Genomic DNA, 21,846 nt, shown 5'->3' with positions numbered 1-21,846 from the left:
TTTTTTTTCCCCAAAAAAATTCAGCAGCAAGTACAAAAGACATTTATTTAATAGTCTGTAATGACATTAAGTAACAGTTGTTCTTAGATCAATTTCTGAAATCTTTTTTATCCACTGGGCTGTGGTTTTGGTTGATGAAAATTTCTTTTTGATCCTCAAAGCACATGGCAAACCAGGATAGTTCGGAGTTTGTGTCAAGTCTCTGACAAAGCCTCACTTTCAAGTTGAAAAAGCAACAAAACCAGGAAATAAATTCCACTGAGAGGTCACAAGAGGCATTCACAAAAATTAACTTGAAGCGCAGAGCAACCTTCCACAGATGGCACCTCTAAAGTGTCATTTAGACCAGCATTTTAATTAGGTGATCTGGACTGACCCTCTGGGTGTGCTGCTGCTTTCTCCTCTGATTATACTGAAAAAACAAGTGAGACTAAGATCTTTCTCTATATAGCTCTACTCAGTGTTGTCCTATATAAAAATACTTTTCACAGATACACTTTGCAAAGTAATGTCTCCCACTTACACGGACCCACTGACCACCAGTTTCATCAAGCTCTGGATTCTTTAGCGTACAAAGCAAATTTAAGGAGTTTTCCTGCAAGTTTGCAGGATCATGTTTGTGAACAACAGTACATGGCATATTTTTATTAAGGTGCTTATAGTGCTATGCACTATAAATGCTCATATTCAGTTCTGTTTTATTCACACAACTCCTCTGATGAAGGAGGTGGCATGACATAGAGCTTCTAAAGGGCTACACAAAATTCTATGATGTTGTTATTTAAGGTTGACTGAAGAGGTTACAAAATGATGGGTGTTGATCCCCGACACTTACCAGTGGGGACAGCTTCCTTCTACTGGAGCTCTGTTGGTAGCTAATGATTTGGGCTTTTTTGGAGGACAGCGTCTGAGAACTGCCTGAGCACGAACAGTTCTGTTAACAGTGCTGTGACTGATGCTTTCACATCTGCGCTGCTTGGAAGATGGGGCGATGTGAGCACCCTCAGACTGCAATGAGGTAAAATCAGTTCTATTCCACATGAGAGGTTTTGTTTCCAAAGACTACTAAATATTATCATTCGCTCTGTAGTACTGGGGTCTTGAAAAAACGATGTATAGCACCTCCTTTGGGGAGAAAAAAGGTATGGTAAAAAATGCCTGTGGTTAATGTGTGCTCTTGTAGGGGAGCCGAAAGAACATCATTTTGAGGTGCAAGATTGTTCTAAGGACAGGTATTCTGTTGAACTGACCACATTGTTCAGCACTGCAGAAAGCAGCTGTATGCTGCAAGTGAAAGAAGAAAAAAGAAAAGCTAGTTTGTGCCTGATACTCCAGGCGAAGTGCTCAAGATCAACTTATCCATGTGACTTAAATGGTTGTATTTGCCAGAAACGTTGTCTTTAAAAAAATAGATCTACACATACATCTGTGTGGGTGTACACACACACACACGTCTCTTATAGTAGCATCTCCCTGTGCCTGGATACTACTTATTTTGTTCTTCTGCCTATGAAAACTCTTGAACTACTAGAAGTACTAGAGTGTTGATAAAGTTCAAGTTTTTCACTCAGTAAAATTTATTTTTTTTACAGAATTGGCTTTCCACCTGCTTGCTTCCATTTCGGCTCTACTGCTGTTCCTCTCTAGCTCTTGCAGGTTTGGGAACAACTATATATAGGATCCGCTTTTGCTAGTATATCCTCTTTCTTCAGTCCTTGAATGAGAGTTTTGTCCAGTGAAGCAGTGATTTTTAGATAAGCCTAATTCTATTTTAAACCTGATTTTATCATTCAACTTGAACAGCTAACATAAAAGCAGAGTAACCAGACCAGAATTATGATCCCTGTAGCACGGTCTCCTGCTTCTCCTACTAACCAAACCCTTGCGAAGAGCACAGGAGAGCAAGTGCATAATGGTCTTTCTTCCAAGTACTCTTTCTATTTCCAACATTTTTTCTTTCAGGGACTTAGTGTACCATATTGTTGTTATCAATATAGTGCAATTAAATGATTCTCTTATAGACTGGTTCAGTAGATTTTTGAAAACTCTCAGCTTTTCACAGTGCTCTGCAGGAGGGAGTTTCTTGTTTCACAGCTATGTGAAGAAATGCCTCCTTTTGTTTGCTTTGAACTTCACCTGTAGTCTGTATTGAGAGCCATAAATCTGTAAGTGAAGGGCAGTGAACACTGATTCATGTCTGCAGTTACTGTAAAAAACATTAATTAGCATTTAAAGGGGATAATCTGGACCATGTGATAAATTTCATTGCTCAGTCAGAAAAACTTTTTTCCCCAAATTCTTTACAGAGTGCATAGGAGGAGAAGCAAGGTCTGTACTGTAGCCATTACATATTTATTATGTCATTCATATTGCACTAATTTAGCCTTCTCGTTCTCTTACAGTCTCATTTGCTTTTGCTGAGAAAAGCATTTATTTAATTGAAGGCTCAGTCTAAATAAAGCATGCTACTGATTGCCTATGCTGATTATTCCAGGCATTCTCTTCCTAATTTGGAAAATCTGCTTGCTTTTCTTTGGTTTATTTTTATATTAGTAATTTTCTTCCTATATTTTTACACTGCCTGTAGTGCTGGGTTGAGCAGTTTGAATTTCCAACTGAGGCTAGGCCAGTCGCATTTTGGATGCAGCAAACCTGCTTCAAAATGTGTTTTTTGTATGTTAGGAACTAGAGCTGGAAAACAGCTTCTTCTGAATTCAGGGGGTTTTGGAAGCAAGCCGTGGAAGTGAGTGTAGTTACAGAAACTGAAATCAGACATCCCTGGAATTTAAACTAGTTTGAGCCTGAATTCCAGCCCAGTATCATCTGATCGTGGGAGAAAAGTTGTTTTCCAGGTGACATGTTTCTTTATGAAATAATTTTTAATATTTCAATATAAATGTGAGTGCATTGTTTTCCATCCTCATTTAAACTATTTGGATTTCTGTAATCACTGCAACTAGATCTCCTTTGAGACTCAGGCTCAATCTGTATTTCTTGAATTAAACTAGCAAGCATCAAATTTTTCAAGAACTTAGGAAAACAGATGTATTTCACAAAATCTTACTGTTGCATTGTTATGGAATATGCCTGCTGTCTATTTAAAAAAGCAAAAAAAATTCTTTGCTAGCATTTCAAGTTTAAAAGTAGAGGTATTTTGTAGTGACTTAACTACTCCTTAAACAGAAAAAGTGGTCAAAACACTGACTGAAAAGATGTGGTTGTCTGTTGGCCCCCATAGAGAAGGCAGGCCATAGTCCCCTTTCTTTCTGGTCTCAAATGGAGTCGAAAACATGCACAGTCTTCCATATTCTTGCATTTTTCTATGCTACAGAATATACCAGCAGCAGAGTACTGAGTAAGGGACTCTGGGAATTACAGGTCTGCAACTGCACAATAAGCTAAGACTGGGATGTAATCACTCTCAGAGGAATTATCCATAAGACACAGCTAAATGCCTTTGTTCTCTTACAGTGCAGTTATATCAAAATCATGCTGACCCTTTTCCCTGGTGCTGCAGAACTGTTGTTGAGAAGCGTTTCTCTGAGTGATAAACTATAATTTGTGGGAAGAAGACGATGCACTTTTAAAATTCTGTAAAACAACCTTAGCTACTCCTGCAAACAGACTAACTGTCTTCTGCATAATACTCAGTGCGTAGCTTCTTTTCAGGTAATGAACTATTTTCTCATCTGATTCTTGTCAGGAATAAAATCAACAGCATGCTACACCACCAAGGCAGCTAAAGTTGTCTTTCAAATTTGTCCCAGTATCACCGGTCCTGGAGGAGGGGTTGGGTATTTCGTATACAGCTCTGTTTCTTTCAGAACGTTATTCTGCTTTGTCTGGTTTGGGGGCTCAGAAGTGCTGTAAGATGGTCATCATTACAAAAAATAATCTCTTTTAAATCAGAGCTACTGCAGTCTGTGAGGATGCGATGGTTGTACACGTGCTTCTACGCAGGCTCCTGAGCCTGGCTGGCCTGGTCATCCCTTTCTGAACAAATCCTTTCCATGAAGCAGCTAAAGCAAATCTCAGATACTTGTTTCGATGTCCTTTCCTAATGGGCCAATGAGTCAGTTTAACAGTACCCATTACACCATCTCTGCAAGGAAAGCCCTTTTTAATCATGTACTGCTTTGGCTCACAAAGCTTGATGAGAACCAAGAGAAAATGGGAAACACTGGTAAAAATTGTCCATCTTGCCAGAGCTCTTAAACTGAGAAAGATGTGAATCAAGAGCTTGCAGAAGGTGCTGCGAGGACTACTTATGTGGTGAGCTGGCTTTAGAAAGCAGACATTGGAAATCGGGGAGGGGCACGGGAAAGTCTTCAGAGGTGGTTTTGAATGTTCTACTGAGAAATGCCAACAATAGAAACCATGAGCAAAGTGTTCATATCAAGTTTTTAACTTGGAAGAAGGTATCCAAATTAAAATACGAATTTTGTTTCAGATTTTTAAAACTTGAGTTGTGCTTTAAAAGATTCTGCTTATGAATGAACATACAGATAGCATCAAAGCTAGCATGATGAATTACCTGAGCTATTAATTACCCTCTGCAGCAATTACCCCTCTTGCCTTGCCGAAGTCACTGTGTAGCCTTACAGGCTGAACTGACATAATGCAGTGTGTGAATTAGCATAAAACCAAAGTATTTAGTAACTTGTTTCATGGTTAGGCTAATGAGGAGTCTAAGGCTTATCAACAGATGTTAAGTATTACATCTCTTCAGATGACTCTTGAACAATCCATGTTTTGGTTGGTTGTTATGTCATGAATTATTTATGCTAAATAGGCTGCTTTGGGCTCAGAATTTGTACGAAAATAGGTATTTCTTTCTTTAGTAGGAACACATTATTCTGCAGGGAAAAAGAGTTATGATCAGATCTCTGGAAACAGTAAATCTTTTTGTCTTTTAGATTCAGCTTTGTCAGATCAGAACTAAAAAGGACTTTTTGTGCTTGGAACAGAAAATGATGGTAAATTGCATGGCAGGAGGAATCTTTGGTTTACTAAAACCAGAATCAATTCCTGTATTTAAATATTTTTTTTCAAAGACATGGATTTTTTTGTACATTGATTGATTCTGAAGATTCATGTTTAGTGTACAGGCATGAGGCTCATTGGTTTTAGGTGTTTTCATGATCCAGGTACTGTTTTAGAACAGACAGAGGCAAGATGTGGTGTCCAACACTGCATGGTGCCCAACCTGAGTCTCTGGCTTCCAGTCCTGTTCTGATCAGAAATTAATTTGGCAGTTCAGGCCCTTTCTCCCTAGCAGATACCTGGTAACTGTTGTATTGTTATGTAGTCTGACGTCAGATGATGATGATCGCAGAGACAGTGTGTGTAGTTTGTTTTCTGGTGGTGGTGCTGGGGGTTTAGTAACTATCTGTACAGTTTTTTACTTTATTCTGATTTTAATCCCTTTTTTCTTTTAATGAATTATCCATTAGATACGAGTAGTATCTTGAAGTAATGGATCCTGCTTTTTTTGATTAATGGATACTGTGAAACCTCCAGTCACATTTCAATTCAAATCACTATATATATTTCATAGAAAATGAAATACTGAACGCTTGTGAAGGTGCCATCCTTTGGACATTTATTTACACAGTAGTTGTTTAGTATTTCATACAGCTTTTATATCAAAGCTTTTCCCAACCGCTATTTCAGAAACCAGGGATTAAAACCAAATCACTGTTCTACCTTTTTTTGTTGTTGTTGTAGTGGGAAGGGACTGTACTATTTTGTGTATAGTTGGATGCATTTGACTGACCTGAGGATACCAGAAAGCAAGCTATAAAAATGAGGTCTGCCAAGACACTGTTGTTTCCTCACAAGAGTTTAGGAAAAAGAAAGGGGGTTGGGGAGGAGTTCCTAGCAACTTGCCAGTATTACTTCAGAAAAACATCTGAAATGAATAAATTGAGTGCATACATCTCTAAGATTCTTTTTATGTTTAAGATCAAAAGCAAGAGCAAAGTAAATTGCCTGCTTGTCATCTTAGCATTATTGCATTGAGTGGTTCACATTTCCTTCTTATGCTAACTAACAAAAGTGAGTGGAATACAGTTGAATGAACAAAAAAGTGCTATTGAAGAAAAAACATCATCAGTTAGACTTCTATTAATACATAGCAGTGACCTGTTTGTTTCTTTGTTCAAGGTGTAACATACTGTAACATAACAATAACAAGAATTAATACTAGCACTGGAAATAAAGAGTACCTGAGGTCTGGGCAGAATTTTCACTGGGAGATATCTAAAGCAGATACTAAAATCTAGCAGAGGCTGATGCAGAGCAGCTAGATCCACAAGGGCATTTCAGCGCTGAACACCTGTCTAGTGCAATTAGGATCTGAATGACATACATATGCTAAAAGGCTGAACCGTACCCATAAACACCAGCTTGTTTAGGCAGAATCTGCCTCCCATAGCCAACAGGGGGTAAAAGGGGTTTAAAATCACATCCTCTCTGGTCGCAGGTATGACATCTGCACTGCTTACAAATCATTCCTACTTCAGTTCCATACCAAAATACCTTCTTGAGTATAGGCAGTTAGCAGGAGTTAAACATAATCATGGCGAAGCTGCAGTACTTGCCTGAGAAAAAAAGCTGCACGATTTGTGGGCCAAACATTTTATCTGGTGTCTGCCTGCTGTCTAGGATGGGTTTCTCAAAATCTTCCCATGAATTTTCAGACAAGGGGATATTCTTTTGTTTTCTTACAGCATAACTAAAGTTGCTTTATTTTGTATCCTCTGTCCTCCTAATCACACTGAAACTGTATGTTGGGGGTTGGTTTACATATACAATGTCACAATGTCTTGGCTTCTGTAAATTCTCTGGATGGTGTGACGATGCTACTTTAGGAACACAGATGCTTCCAGTAAAAAGAGCACACTTATTTCCCATACTAAAAGTGTATAACATGGGTTTACATCCTAACTAACTTTTTCATAGACTAGTTTTGCTTACCTGCAGAAGAAGTGGAAAATACTGAAAAGAACTTGTTACTGTAGTAGTACTGTCACTTACCAGAAGCTGGTAAGGGTATTTTACAGATCTAGGTGGTGCCGTAATAAAGCAGGCTAGATGTGAGCTTTCTGAATGTTCAATCCTTGATCATTTAGCTGCCACTTAGCTCTGCAAGGAAAAACCAAGATACAGTCGGGTCCATGCTAGGTGTGAGACTAAGAGTAGAATCTAGAGTGCTGCCGGAGATCCTTATTTAAGCACTTGAGGGACAGGAAAGTGCTACATATGTGGATCCATTACAGGCAGCTCCAAGTTGAAAGCAAATCAGTAACGTTCAGCTTAGTGTGTCATGTTCTCTCCACAAATGCCTTCAGAGGCTGCAGTAAGCAGCCTCATCTACTCAGCTTCCACTCCTAGCCCATCAGGGCTTGTTCTTTTACAAACAACGCCACAAGGCAAGATGGATCCTACTTTAATGAGTAGGATGTCATATGTAAAGGTCCCACAATGTTCAGTTTTGCTCTCTGTATTAGGAAGCAAGAGAAGAGAATGCCCAGCTGTGCCATAAACAGCTCTAGATGGACACATTCTGTCTGTCACTGCAGAAGGGTTGGGGGATGGAGGTGGCAAGTGCGGCCTCATGGTTTGGACAGGTGTGCAATAGGAAAGAAACACTTAGTTCTGCTGCTTGACTGACTTACATGTATGTTAAACAGTCACTGTAATAAGCTACAACATGGTAGCAGTTGAGAAGTGACTGCTCACACTGACTGTAACATCAGTTGTAAAACATCTTTATATTATTATTTTATGGACCCAAATAATATCTAGGAAGTACAGAAACTGTGCAAAAAGCCCATTATGTCACAGGGCTTTTATATTCCACCTTTGCCCTCTGAGGTATTCTGAGAGAAGTGGAGGGCCTGCGATGGCGACCAGCCCCAGCCCCCAGGGAAGTCTGCTGCCTCCCTGGGGCCTGGGTAAGGGATGTTACTAGAAACTCCCTTGTCTGGTACGGCCCGCCACGTAATGTATTTACAAATACGTTAGAAACAAAAGGAGGGGCAAAGATAATCTTGGACTTGATGATCTCAAAGGTCCTTTCCAACTTAAATGAGTCTGTGATTCTATGACTGGGTTTCTCCTAAGATTTAAAAAAAAAACTAAAACCAAACAAATAAAAAAGCCCCCCAAAACCTCCATGAACTGTTTTGCTAGGTCCCAGCAGCTGAGTCAGAGCAAGCTCTCAAAGTTATCATGCTGATTTACTAACAAGTGTAACTCATGCACCAGACAGATGAGCAGGTTACACTGCACAAAGAAAATTAGTACTGATAAACTAAAATATGATAACAGACAAGTTCTAGCTGACAATGACCATGTACCACTGTTCAATATAAAGGTAACATCATTCTCTGTTTTCCACCTTGAGTCATTTGCTATTTGGGAAGGCCTTGGATTTTGAAATATGAAAGCCTGTGCAGCTTTTACCAGGCACACAGCAGAATAATTTATATTTTGCTTTCCAAGCTGCTTAATTTTTAACAATACTTTGAGCCTAGTTTATATATTTTATATCAGTCTTCAAATCACTCCCACAAAAGAAAAGGACATATGTAGCCAACGGTCTTAAAGCAAGTTCACCTCACTTTCCTTTTCATTTCATTGCTGTGAAAGAGGTCTAAAGCTACTGCAGGAGAAAGGGTGGAAGGTGTTTCTGGCCAGAAAAACAAGGATTTCCTTGTGAAGTTATAGTGCATTCCTAATCACAGCTCTCTGCCTTTAAATTGCCTCTACTCTTTTCCAGACTTTCTGCTGTCTGAAGGCAAAAATCACCTGCTGCTAGCTTTTGAGTTTTTTATATGTCATTTAAGGTTATAGCATCTCACAGATTACCCATTCTCTGGCCTACCACTTGAACAGGACTAAGCATCTCTTAACCTGTTAAGCATGGAATGGCAGATGGCTGGAATATATGAAAAATAACAAATGAAGTTTGATGTTGTCATCACAGTGTCTGTCCCTGTGTATCTTTATAGGCTTACTCATTATTCTGTAATGATAAAAACAATGGTTGGAAAGGTAATTATCAGTGCTGCAAATTTAAGGATAGCTTTTAACCTGGGGTGGTAAACAAGACCCTCACTGTGTGCAGAGGAAAGGAGTGCCATCAGGGCACACCCCACATGGCCCATAATAGCTGGCGCTTGTCCCCACACATGCTAAGCTTCACCCTTCTCTGCTGTCCTCCGCTGGAACAGGCACATGTTTAGATCTTTGCTTGTTAGTTTATTTTTCAATTAAACACAAATTATGTTCAGCAAGGTACAGCATCTATAGAATAGTGCCAGCATTTTCCTGTTATAGCACAGCAGGTTTTTAGCCAACATAGTAAACTAATAGGAAAGATTCAATTTCATAAAGTAGGCAGTTATTTTGATGACCTGCTGGCTATCTAGTCATGGTTATCAGGGAATACTTGAAGTGTTTTCTGAGTCACTTAGTATTAATATATTTTGAGATGCTTTATGTAGAGCCATCAAAGTGTTACTATGATTAAGGAGCACACAACCTATTGTATTTCAATAGAGAAATTACACCTAAATCCTTCAGGTGCATTTGAAAATTTTTGAGTTGTCACTAATAGTTTTGTAAATCAGCATCAGATCTAAGCAGTTCCTGTAACAAAATATAAAACTAATTTACATGTTTTGCACTTGATGATAAACAACAAAATTCCCATCTGGTCCAGTAATTTTTCTGTTTCACAACAGTATAAAATAGCATTAGATGCAGCTTCAGGAAACTGCAATAGTCTGAAATCCAAGGATCTTAGACTGAGAATGCCAAAAATTAATCCTGAAACCTGTTTGTAAAATTAGCTATTTATACTAACTCCACATTTTCATTCAAAATAAAATATGCACCATCTTAAATTAGCAAGAAAGCTGATGAATAATTTTTTGCTGAACTACAAATGTTGTTGACTATGATGCTCAGCTGTATCTATCAACAGTGCACGGAATGGCTAACTGGTGACATAACGTGGAAATGAAATGCCTGTCTATGATAGCATATTTTCTCTTAGGAAGAAGCTAGGTTCTCAACTCTGTTGTTAATGGTTTTACAAACTGTGACAGGAAAAATACTTACTTAGCATCAAAATGACTTTTTCTTTACTTTTTTGACTCACAAGACTAAACAAGGTTTCATTATTTTGTATTAATAAAAACATTTGATTAAATTTATAAAACATCACATGGGGAAGGGAAAATAATCTATTTGATAGTATGAAGTTGACCTCTAAAGACAATCAGAAAAGTCATTCAGAGTAGCAAATACAGCTTCTACCAATTTATTTGCTTCTGTTTGCAATGTAGAAGAAACAAAATCAGAAATTACTGGTGTGGAGGTGAGGATGACACAATTTCATTTGATTTGAAATGGTTTCAAAATTTCTGCAAAAATCCCATAGCTACTGAGGAGTATGGCAGGCAAGTAGACCTGGCATATGGATCGTCTTTAGAGGCTGGGCAAAATCAGATAGCATTTGCAAACTTAATTTTTGTTCAGTTATCGTATTCTGAGAAAAGGGGAAGAATGGTTGGACTTTAAAACATTCATTTGGCTCATCAGTTAGACAATGATTTGGCCAAGGATTTCAAAGTACATTATAAAGCCTTAAATATGAAACATGTTTGTCCTCCTTACCTGCTGATGCTTGTCATTTAGCTTTTCTTCTACTTCTGACCAAGCCTGGATGTTACTTGCATGCAACCTTCCCAGAAATTTTCAATACAGCATTCTGTTGTCTCCTACAATAGATCAAATGTATTTCTTTCTTTTCAAGTTTATAATGGAGTGGTTTTTTTACCCCAAAACAGTCCAAATATATAAATAGTCTATTTTTTTGTAAAAGGAAAGAAACATTACAGCCTTACATCATTAAAAATACAGAGGAAATCAGAATAAACCTGCTTGCTTTGTACCCTGTACTAGATAAATGTTAATTCACGTCATTACCAAGCCTGACTCCTCTTGCAGGTTGTCAACCTTTCCTTTTTTTGGTTGTTCTCATCTTTCTTCCCCTCTTATTATAACTCACAACCTCTTCTGCTTATTTGGTTTCTTTGATGTACCTGGCTCTGTTCCATCAGTGGATACCCACCCCACTCCTGCTGATGTCTTTGAGAAAAGATTACAAATTATCTTCTCTTTTTTTTTTTTTTTTTTTTTTTTTTTTAAGGTTACTAGCCTTGGGTAAACAAGGTTTAAGCTCTCCTTAGAAAATTTTGTTTGTTAATTGACAAATACAGCTCCGCAGTCCTTGGCTTTCAACTCATGTTTCAGTAGCATCATTCTTTAGGCTATCACTGAAAATTTTTTTCTGATTTTAATCAACCTCCTCTAGAGTGTTCCTTCTTTCTAGCCAAAGCAGTACCAAGAAGACAAACACACCTTGTAGTAAGCATAAAGAAGTTGGAGTCCAGTAACCCTAAGCAGAGCTAGTACAGCAGAATGAATTATTTATTGCTATTAGAATTATTTATTGCTGTTTACTAATTATTTGTTTAAAATACAAGTTCACGTAGATGGTTTAATTTTATGCTTTATGAACCATTAAAGAATGAAGATAAACATAACACCTGTAGCTGTACTTGCTGTGGAACTTTCTCTACAACCCCAGCAGCTGTGTAAGCCTCAGCATATAACTGCAGCATTATCTTTTATTGTAAACACATTTTATACATAACCTGCAACTGCTAACTAAATGCGTACTCTCTTTTTTCCTTTTTTCTTTAACAGGCATTAAAGCTGTGTTTTCTGGACATTACCATAGGAATGCTGGAGGGTCCTACAGGGGACTGGAAATGGTGGTTTCATCAGCAATAGGATGTCAACTGGGAGAAGACACGCATGGGCTTCGAGTGGTTGTTGTCACAGCTGAAAAGATTGTTCATAGATACTACAGTTTAAATGAACTGAGCAGTCAAGGCATAGAGAAAGAGCTGCTAGATATGCTTGCAAAGCAAAATTAGGCTATGTCAAATGGTATGATTTTTTTTCCATATTAGACAAATAAAAAGTTTCAGAAAGCTTCCCCCAGCTGAAGCTACAGTTTTCTGATTGTGCACCATGACCCAGAACAGATCTCAATTTGTTATCATCTTAAATAACAAGAAAGCTGTTGACATGTTTATCTTCTTGAAAATGAGACCTGTGAGGAGTATGGAAAAATAGCAGAACTAATACGGTAATCTATCATTGAAAAGAACTGTTCTGAGAATTTTTACTTTGCTTCTAGAGAAGACTTTCTTATGAGACAGGAACGTATCAGAGTGAGAGTTGTAGCTTCTACACAACTCTTTAACTCCAGTCTATTTTAGTTTCATATTGAGAAATTATTTTATCATCAATAAATTTACTCATTTCTGTTACATTCTGGATAATATAAATGGGGCATTTTTTTACTCTGTAAAAACAAAACCTCTGAAATCACCACAGTCCCACTGACTTTTAGCAACCTTTGCGTCAGATCTTGTTACCTAGACATAGTATTTTCTACCATTTCCCATATGTTACTTCCTTAGTTTTTCAGAGCCAGCAGAAATAGGAGAGCAAACACATTCTGTTTAGCAGTCACAGCTCGGGTGTCTGTTTATATCCTGATTTTATGTAATGGAAAGTCTGTAAATGAAGCTAATATAGGTGCCACTGACAAAAACTAAACATGGAAAAACTATTTTCCTTTTGAAATTTAACTACCATTCAATTAACACATATTCTTGCTATAGCTTCAAAAGTTGGAATAATTGCATGGGGAGAATATTCTGTACATAATACTGTTATCAGAAGTCACTTTGTTGATTCCTAGACAAGGGGAGAGCTTTGATTTTCAAATACAGTATGAGAGTGCCTTACTGTAATATTATACAATATTGAATGTTGAAACCCCTAAAAAGTGTATTTTCTTCACTGGGATAAGTCTTTAAAAATAAATTATATAAAATGAAATTTGTGTGCTGCTATTTACCTGTTTTTTTTAGCAAGTGTATCCTATTTATTTACTGTTAAATATGAAAAAAAAAAAGTCTCCACATAATTTAACACATACCTGCTTGTATTTTTTATGTATTTAGTTGAACATACTATAATCCATGCCACAGGTTATCTAGAAATAGAGAGCATGCAGCTTGAGCACCTGAAGAGGAAAGAACACAAACAACAGTGGCTGAACAAGTAATGCATTCTATCCATTGTTCTGTATACTAACATACAACATTGTTCCCTAGAGGATATTACAGGTATTTAAATGGGGCGAGGGAGATGAAACGCTGTGTTGAAGAGTCAGTTTCTCTACATTTTAGTCATAACAGTTTATCTAGGAGGCTCCTTCAAGCTTGATTTGTGGAACTGGTGAGATTCTAAAATTACCTCTGTAGCATTTCCTTGCACCAGTGAACCAGCAGTACCTGCAGATGGACAGGACCAAATGTGGGCTACCATCCCATAACAATAACCTAAGCACAGGTAATGTTTGATTCCAAAAGAAAGAAAATTTTTTTGCTTTTATTCCCCACTTGGTTTCGCTTAGTTGAATGTTTTCACAGTCTCATTTTCAAGGGAACATCTGGGAAATGAGAACTAAAATCTAAGACTAGATTACTTTGCAATAGGTAGGTACCTAAGTACCCAAGTGGCAGTTTCGTTGGAGTTAAGCACTCATTAGTTCAGATACTGGTTTTAAAAATCTATGTACTTAGATATCTCTTCAGCCACTGACTACTTTTAAAATTTAGTCTTACAGAGCTGAGAGCTATTTTGTAATTAACAGTTTTGTAATAAACAGCTAATTAACAGTTTCAGGAATGAGACAATGCTAGTTTATGTTTTGCAGAGGGAAGAATAGTCTCTCTCTGATTTAAACCTTTTAAGTCAATTTATATCATGAGGATGAAGAAGTTCAGCAGAGGGACCTGAGATAATCTGAGCATGGAATATTCTCCCTGCTCCAGCGCAATATTGCAAAGCTGAATGGAGGAAAAATTTAAACAGTTTTTTAAATATGCCTGTTTATTAAAGGATATAGTTTTTAACTCTATATATAAAGCTTGGGAGATCGAAGCAGAACTTTGGGAGAAAGTCTTCCCACAAATATGAAAATGCTAATAGTAGTAGTATATAGTGTTCTAAAATTTTCAGAGTTACAGTGTACTACTATACATCATAAATGTTTATATAAGCATAATTTTGATTCTTAATAGTATTTTTTTTCATGTGTCACTTCACCAGAAGAAATTCTATGGCATTTTGTCATGAAAATACCACTTAAATACAAAGCTTAAGTTCAGTTTTAAAAATAAAGGTTTCTCTATATCCTAAATTCTTCTTTTATTTAGTGATTTCTAAGAATATCTTGTAATGTTCATGTGTAAAAATATTACCAGATTTGTCTTCAGTGTGGAGGTTTATAAAACAGTAAAGTTGGGCTGCTGATTTTAATTAAATCCTTGTCCTGTGTAGGATTGTGGGACCTAACACTAGCGTTGTGTAGCCATACGTGTTTTGTAGGCTCTTGCCTGGATTTCTATCCCATGTGTTCATGATAGGAGGACAGGTGATCACTAAGTAGTGAGTGTACTTCTATTATTGTTTACTGAACTAGATGGTAAAGTAGAAGAACCCAGATATAGTCTTAAAGACTTGATTACAAATGTAATTAACTTCACAAGATGAAGAAAAATATTCTCTGAGTTTCATATTTGAAACATGGCAGATAATGATTTGGGTTCTTACCCTGCAAGTTTTCAAAGGAAGAAAATTAAACTGTGAGAGACCAGCAAGTTGTGTGCATTATTATTACTCTGTAGCCTGACATTCTGATGAACGTAACGTCAGCTGACACAGAGGAATGGCCTCTGCAGTACTTCGACCTGAGTACTGAGCCCATGCCTCATTTCAGTGAATTAAGAATTGCCTGCGCTACCTGAAATAGGAAGGGGTATCCAGCATTTCATTAGTTGCTAATTTTGCCATTGTCTACAAGAGTAGTCTTAAGTTAGCACACATACTAAACTTGTGGGCATCCTAAAATCTAAGATAGAGGGAAAATAAATAAAATCTATTTCCCTTGCAATGTACATTGTTGCAAAACATTTCTTACTTTGAGTAACAACTTGAAACCTCCACCCAATTTCTCATTCGTATGAAGTGGATGCAATTATGTACAGCTCACATGAAAAACGCATCCTCATTTATATAATACAATCATGGGAAGGAGGACTTTTAACCACAGTGTGTTGCTGGACATTGCTGTATAAAGCAGAGTTAAAAAAATAAAAGAGGAATGCGCTTTTTTTACCAGCATAAATGACAAATTTTCTTTGATCACTTTTCCTAGCATAATTGGCTAATTTAGAATTGATACTGATGCTTTAACTAATCTAAAATGGCAGAGGTCCTTGTGGTCACAGTGCCTCATCTTGTTTATGTAAAGTAAAATAATTCATATTATGGTAAATTATGAAACAATCCACCCATGGAGACACTAATTATAATCTAAAAAAACATATTTTGATGTTGAGGACATTAATTTTGTATCTCCAGCAGGGCTGATAATTGTAACTCTCTGTCAGCATATGACTGACTTTTAAACACGATGTCACTACAAGTTCTAACTACTGATGAAACAGGGAGAGAGTCCTCATGCATTTCTGTGGACTCAAGGGGTTGGGCAGAGAAGGAAAAAAAGTCATGACCACAATTAATTTTGGTTTCCTGCAGGCAGCTAAAAGGCTGAGATAACCCCTGATGACTTATTAAATGTGGAAAATTCATATGAGAACACCAGAACAACCTGTGAAAGTAACCAAATACTACATAATCTGAGGTGGAGACCTACGAACAGGAGACAAATTATAAAAAAAGTCTTTGAGATCTATCTTGGTTTGTCAGTTTCAGTGTAGGCAACGAATTTAGAAACACACTTCCTCCAAATCTTTCCAGAAAGGTCATTAAGCCTTGAATACACTTGTTTGTGTACTGCTGGCCTTTAGTTCATTAGTGTCCAGCAGCTAGTCTTGCAAGTTTTAAGAGGCAGTATTTTGATAGGACTACAGTATTCAACTTCTGGAGATTACAGACAGGCAATAAATGCTTGATGTCTTGTTAAAACTTAATCACATTTTATGTTGGGAAGGGGCAGTGGCAGAAGTAAAGTCTCTTCCACCATCTCTATTTGCAGACCCAATGTCCTGTGCTCACTCAGCTTCAATGACTGCTTTCTTGCCTCAGCACTGCAACTTGTTTTCTAGTATCTGTTTTTTCCAGACATGATCCTCAAGTAGCTTGGTTTTTATTCTGCTATGAGAACAAATACTTAGACACATCTAACATAAGCAAATATACAAAACTGCTTTAAAAATGCACAGTTCCTCTGTTTACGTATGTCATCGTACAAGCTGTTGCAGGCTAATACGTCATTGTTTCAACTGATGTTAATGCTGTGAATAAGCTTCTTCCCTTAATGGTCTCATTAAGTCTTCTTTGCAACTACTATTTGAATGCAGCAGTATCCCTTAACCCAAGGGAAACATTTACACACACATTAGTTATCAGAAAGCTTGCCTGCCAAGCAAACCCTGACATTACTTATTACTTTGTGACAGTCACCATGTAGAAATGCTGGTTTGCAGTAGAAAATTGTAAAGAGGGAATTTCAACTTCACTAATATTCTACAGTTAGTAGGAACTTCTTTATCTGCCTACTCTATGGTGACATGAGACGTCACACCACTGGCAGGTATGGAAATGCAAAGCCAGGTGCTTTAGGGCCACCAGCAGCCAGTTGCCATGATCCACTACCAAAATAACATCCAGCAGAGGGGCAAATTTCTTAAGCAAATAGCAGACATTTACTAAAAAGAGAGCTAATATGAGAAACCTTTCTATGGCCAGGCATGTTAAGGCCCAAAAGGTGTGAATCTGCTGCTACAGCTCCATTCTGGCATGTGGCAGCTTCCACATCCACCAGGTTTAAGGTTATTCCAATGGCTGCTTGAAAGCACAATGGATGCTGTCATGGTATTTTTAGATTATCTGTTTTAGCAAAATTATTTCCTCTTATTAGGGAGCAAGGTCTCATGAGAAGTTTGCACCTATTCTAACCCCATTCTCCCCAACATAAAGGGGTTTTATTAATTGTTATTCAGTCATCTGAAGATTAGGCAATTCAAAGCTGATAAATGCAGGCCTGTGCTTTGTAAAAAAACGGAAAAATAAAACATATAATAGAAAAAAAGCATCAAACCGGAATATTAAATTGGCCTCCAATCTAAATGGAATCCAACTGTGATGCAGCAGATACTGGGGGGGGGGGGGGGGGGGGGGGAACGGGGGACGACATGGGACGGGACTTTGGGGGGGGGAGGTGACACCACCCACAGAAGTAAGGCAACAGACACAAACCTCGCTCAATACAAAAAACATACCCAGCAATTTTAAGAAGAAAAAAGCCCCCACAACTCAGACAGCTGTTACTTTTTTTTTTAATTGACATTTTAATTTGTTTCTCTAGAAGTAATCCCCTCCATTAGCACTCTGTCAAATGCAGGTAGTTCACTACATTTCTACCAATAAACAGCTTTTTTCCTCTAGGAGGCCCATTAAGGCCTCGTCCTATTTAAAATTATACTGGTGTTATTTCACTTTCCGGTAGCCAGCAATTGTAACATTAATCTTCTAAATATATCCCTGTCTTTCTTGAACATTGTTTAGAAAGTTATAGCGCTGTTAAAAAATACAATGTGGCCTTTTGAATGAACTGGTAATGGCATTATCTATATTTATTCCAATCTTTCTCACCCATTTCCATATTAAAAAAGGCATAGAAATATAGGAATGTATCTCATACTGCTGTAACGAACTGAAATCAGCAGGCCCACACACGGCAACCTGCCTGTCCAGAAATCTTCTGAATAATATGTCAACAGCACACCAGCTAGGAAACTAATGACTTGTATTTGGATACATGTGAGGCAACGATAATACTGTCACAGAAGAACATGGTTCTTCCGGCACACCGCAAGCACTGAAGCCAAGAAGGTGCTAATAGGACACAGAGCACAAAGACAATAAATCTGCGGTTTTGTTTTTTTTTTTACAAAGCCTGAGCTAAGCTTAGGCTTATCCTTACTTAATTCCAAGCCTTGGGCTGTCATAACTAATGAGGAGGAGGTGGAGCCATCTCACTTTACTTCAGCTGGTGTTCCAGTCTGGACAACTAGATTCCTTCCTACACACAGAAGTATGGAACTCCAGCAGGTAATTCATCCTATCCTGCAACTGATGTGTAAGCGACATGGCCTGAATTGCCCCTGAAGATGCCTCTACTGACTACAGTGATCATCTAGGTGTCATTTAGACAAGATTCCTAACCTTTAGTTAAGGTTAGGCTAACTCTGGAGGAGACAATGTTTACCTCTATCCATAACTAGCTCTTACTCTGCTAAGGTGAAAGGGCAAGGTGTGGGCTAGAAGCCCTGGGCATTGGAAAAGGTTGTAGCTGACTTCCAAATCACCAAAATCCTTACTTTGCAACAAGGCTACGTAATACAAATACAGGGACTAGCCATGCTCTGCGTGTCCAGGACAATCTTTTAACAAACAAAACAGCTGGCTGCATGCCCATGTTGCAGCTACTTGATCTGTGAAGGTTTGTGGGAAGGGTGGTTTTTATGCAACTATAAACTTCTACTTGAGTTCAAACCTTAGATATTTTATGTCACTGCAACATTTGCTTCAACCTCTTCCTCTGACCCTTGCTCTCAATACTAACCATAGCTCATATTATCATTCCCAGCACCTTCAGGAAACACCTACTTTTGCGAAGGCAACAAAATACACTCATCCTAAAAAAAGAATATACCGGAAAAGGTAAAATAAACCAAAATAAGACAAAACTTAGGCCTACTACAAGTTATAATCATCTCTCTAAACAACATGGCTGTTCAATGGCTTAGAAGATTTGTGCTAGGAAACAAAAAAATCATGGAAATCTTAAACTTTTCAAAGTGTCATGTTTGTTTGCATCCAGCATCCCTAAGCTATCCTGGGTCTACCAAAGACAAAAGAATGCCTCAGATTTGAGCTTCTGGACTAGATGTGCTCATTCCAAAGACACCAAAGTGCCCTTCGGCAGCAGGCCTTCTGCCGCTTACAGAAATGCACCTCAGAAATTGCCAAATAAAAACCATGTTAAAATACGTGTTTTACTTTAAAAATACTGGTTAACATTCCTACTCATATTTTTTCACGTTTAATATTTTCATTTCTCATTTTGAAACAAAACCTAAATACAAAGCAACACAAAGGTCATCTTTGCCATTCATCCCTGCGATGTAATGACAGAAAATTCTGTTATGTACAATGAGGACAATTAGAGCTGAAAAGCAGTCATAGATCTGGTTATACACAACATAAGCTAATAAGCATCCAGAGACTTTTATTGAGCCTATTATCTTTTATATCTTTGAAGTCTAAACAATGCCAGCACTACTACCTGATTTGGAATGTTTTGGGGATGAAAGCACTTACTCCCTCCCATACACAAATGTACCATTTCCCTGATCATCAGCTGCGCACAGAATTTGCAGCAACAGCTCTATTCCTAAGAAGCATGCAACAGTAGTAGTACACAGACATACGTTTGCACAGAAATGTAGAGTACCATGCATTCAATCCATTCCAGGTAGCACTATGTTAATCCGGACACTAATTAAAGATAATGCCTCAGGTTTCTCACTTATGAGTGCTCTCTGATTTGGGTTTACCAAGATTCCTGCTGTCAAAACTCTTAATTCCACTGAAGCAGTTCTCCCAGGTTACCCAACCTCTTCTGCCTTCCACTGGTCTAGCAAATAATTTACACCTCCTCTACACAGTGAGTGAAACACAGATGGGATAGGAAGACTTCCCTACTATAGCCACTCCCTTTGCCTCTTTTTCCTTCACTTTTTCCAAGCTGCAGAAAGGAGTCACCGTTCCCACCATGTCTCATTCCAGCCCTCCACCACAGCAGAGGCAGGACATGAGCTGACAGAAACATCATACATGTGCTCAGACACTGTCTGTGAAGCTCCTCATTCTGTTTCCTCTGCCACCATCTCTCCTCAAGCCCTCCCACTCCTGTGGACTTACCTCAGAGTTATAGATTAAATCTAAGATAGGATGGGCGAGGCTCAGTGCAATAAGGCTAGGGCAGAAGTCAACAGGTCAGGGTCTGATCTTTTACCCCATGAAGCCACCTTCCACCCAGCAGGATGCAAACTGGAAGACATGTAAAAAAGAACATAAAGACGTGGGGAAGAAATGAAACAGTATTGGGAAGCAACTCAGTACATGCTACTGGCTACCTTGGTCAGCTGGATGTCAACACCATCCTCTCCCTGACACTCTTCAGGTGCATGGGTGCTCCCACAGGCTATTTGACTAGTTCTCTGCTAGCAAGTGGCTCGATCTGGTCTACGGCATTTGTCAAACATGGGTACTCACAGCAATGCAACATCAAGAAATTTTCACTGTTAACAACCTAAATACTGATTAATGTTATACATTATGTATACCGTATGGGTAGGCTCCCCAATTGCCCTGATGTTCACTGTGTTCAAACCAGGGCAAAGTATTTCCTTGCAGCTCCACAGATCCCATCAATACCCTTTTAAATATGCACATACTTCAGTAAAAAGCAGGCTGAGCCAAAGCATTCCTGCTTTGACTCACAAGGTAACAGCTGTGGCCACCTAAAAAACTCTACCCAGCCTATTTAATTGTCAGAGCAATTTGATATATAAGCGATGTAGCACGTTAGCTTTGTAGACCACTTCCCCTTCATACCCAGTCCTTCTTTTCTGACTAAAAAGCATGTGTAGGAACATGACTACTGTAAAATAGTGTAAGATTAATCATTCCAATTTATTTCATTTTACCACAGTCCTATACAGAAGGTGAAGTGTTCATTACTAAAAACAAATTCCAGCAACACCTGGGATTGCTGTACTCATTCAGTGCATTTCAGCAAATTTTGCTCAGACCGCAGATTTCTACGTTCTTCCTCAAGGTGTTTTACAATACAATTCCATCAAAAACAGGGGTGAGGAAGAGGATCTATCCTTCACCAAAATAGTATTTTTATGAGTACACTGCCATAATGCAGTGTACTCAATCACTTTTTCATGAAAGCAAGGAAAAAGAGACAGAAAGAAAGAACAGAGAATGCTGTCTGTTACTGTGACCCAATTTGAGAGCTGAAATAGAGCAATTATTGTTTAGAGAACAGCATTCCTTTTCACTGTGTAGCAATTTAACCCAGACAATAAACGCATATTTAAAATTCAATTGATTTTAAAACATAAATGCTGTGGATCTTCCCAATCAAAGGACTGTTCTTATTCCCTACATTTGGTACACTGCCACAATAGGATAACTAAGAAGAAATATTTTGTAAATCATATTTTTGAGCCCTGTTTTTAATAGAATTTTGTTTGCTGTGGGTAAATGATACAGGAGGTAGTATTTTGTATGTGGGTCATTCAACATTAATTCTAAATTTTACAACCTGCACTTTTTATATAGCTTGCATTAAAATCAGACTTCCAAGACAAACTAATGATTTGACAAAAATGGAGACACACAGATACATATCAAAGGGGTGAGTCTAAACAAATCAGAAGAATGATTAGACTGTGTTAAAATTCACCTCACAATAAGCATTTAGACTTTCACAAATTTATTAGTTTCACCATTTTCCTTATCTGTGCATTAGGCCATATAGAAGTTTCCTAACTTCTTTTAGAAAAGCAGCTCACAGTT

General features: G+C 38.0%; 1 protein-coding gene across 4 annotated transcripts in view; it reads left to right on the top strand.

The window, feature by feature from the left end:
- The window catches only part of CPPED1 (calcineurin like phosphoesterase domain containing 1), a 58,071-nt gene extending 40,694 nt beyond the window's left edge, over nt 1-17,377 (top strand). For all 4 annotated transcript variants that reach the window (XM_080383460.1, XM_080383459.1, XM_080383461.1 and 1 more), the window contains one exon: nt 11,785-17,377. In XM_080383460.1, the coding sequence (XP_080239586.1) occupies nt 11,785-12,017 (233 nt within the window). In that variant the 3' untranslated portion in view covers nt 12,018-17,377. The remainder of the gene's footprint in view (nt 1-11,784) is intronic.
- The last annotated feature ends 4,469 nt before the right edge of the window (nt 17,378-21,846 follow it).

Source organism: Falco punctatus (genome assembly GCF_963210335.1).
Source record: "Falco punctatus genome assembly, chromosome: 4".
Lineage (NCBI taxonomy): Eukaryota > Metazoa > Chordata > Aves > Falconiformes > Falconidae > Falco > Falco punctatus.
This window is presented reverse-complemented; position numbering and strand designations above follow the sequence as displayed.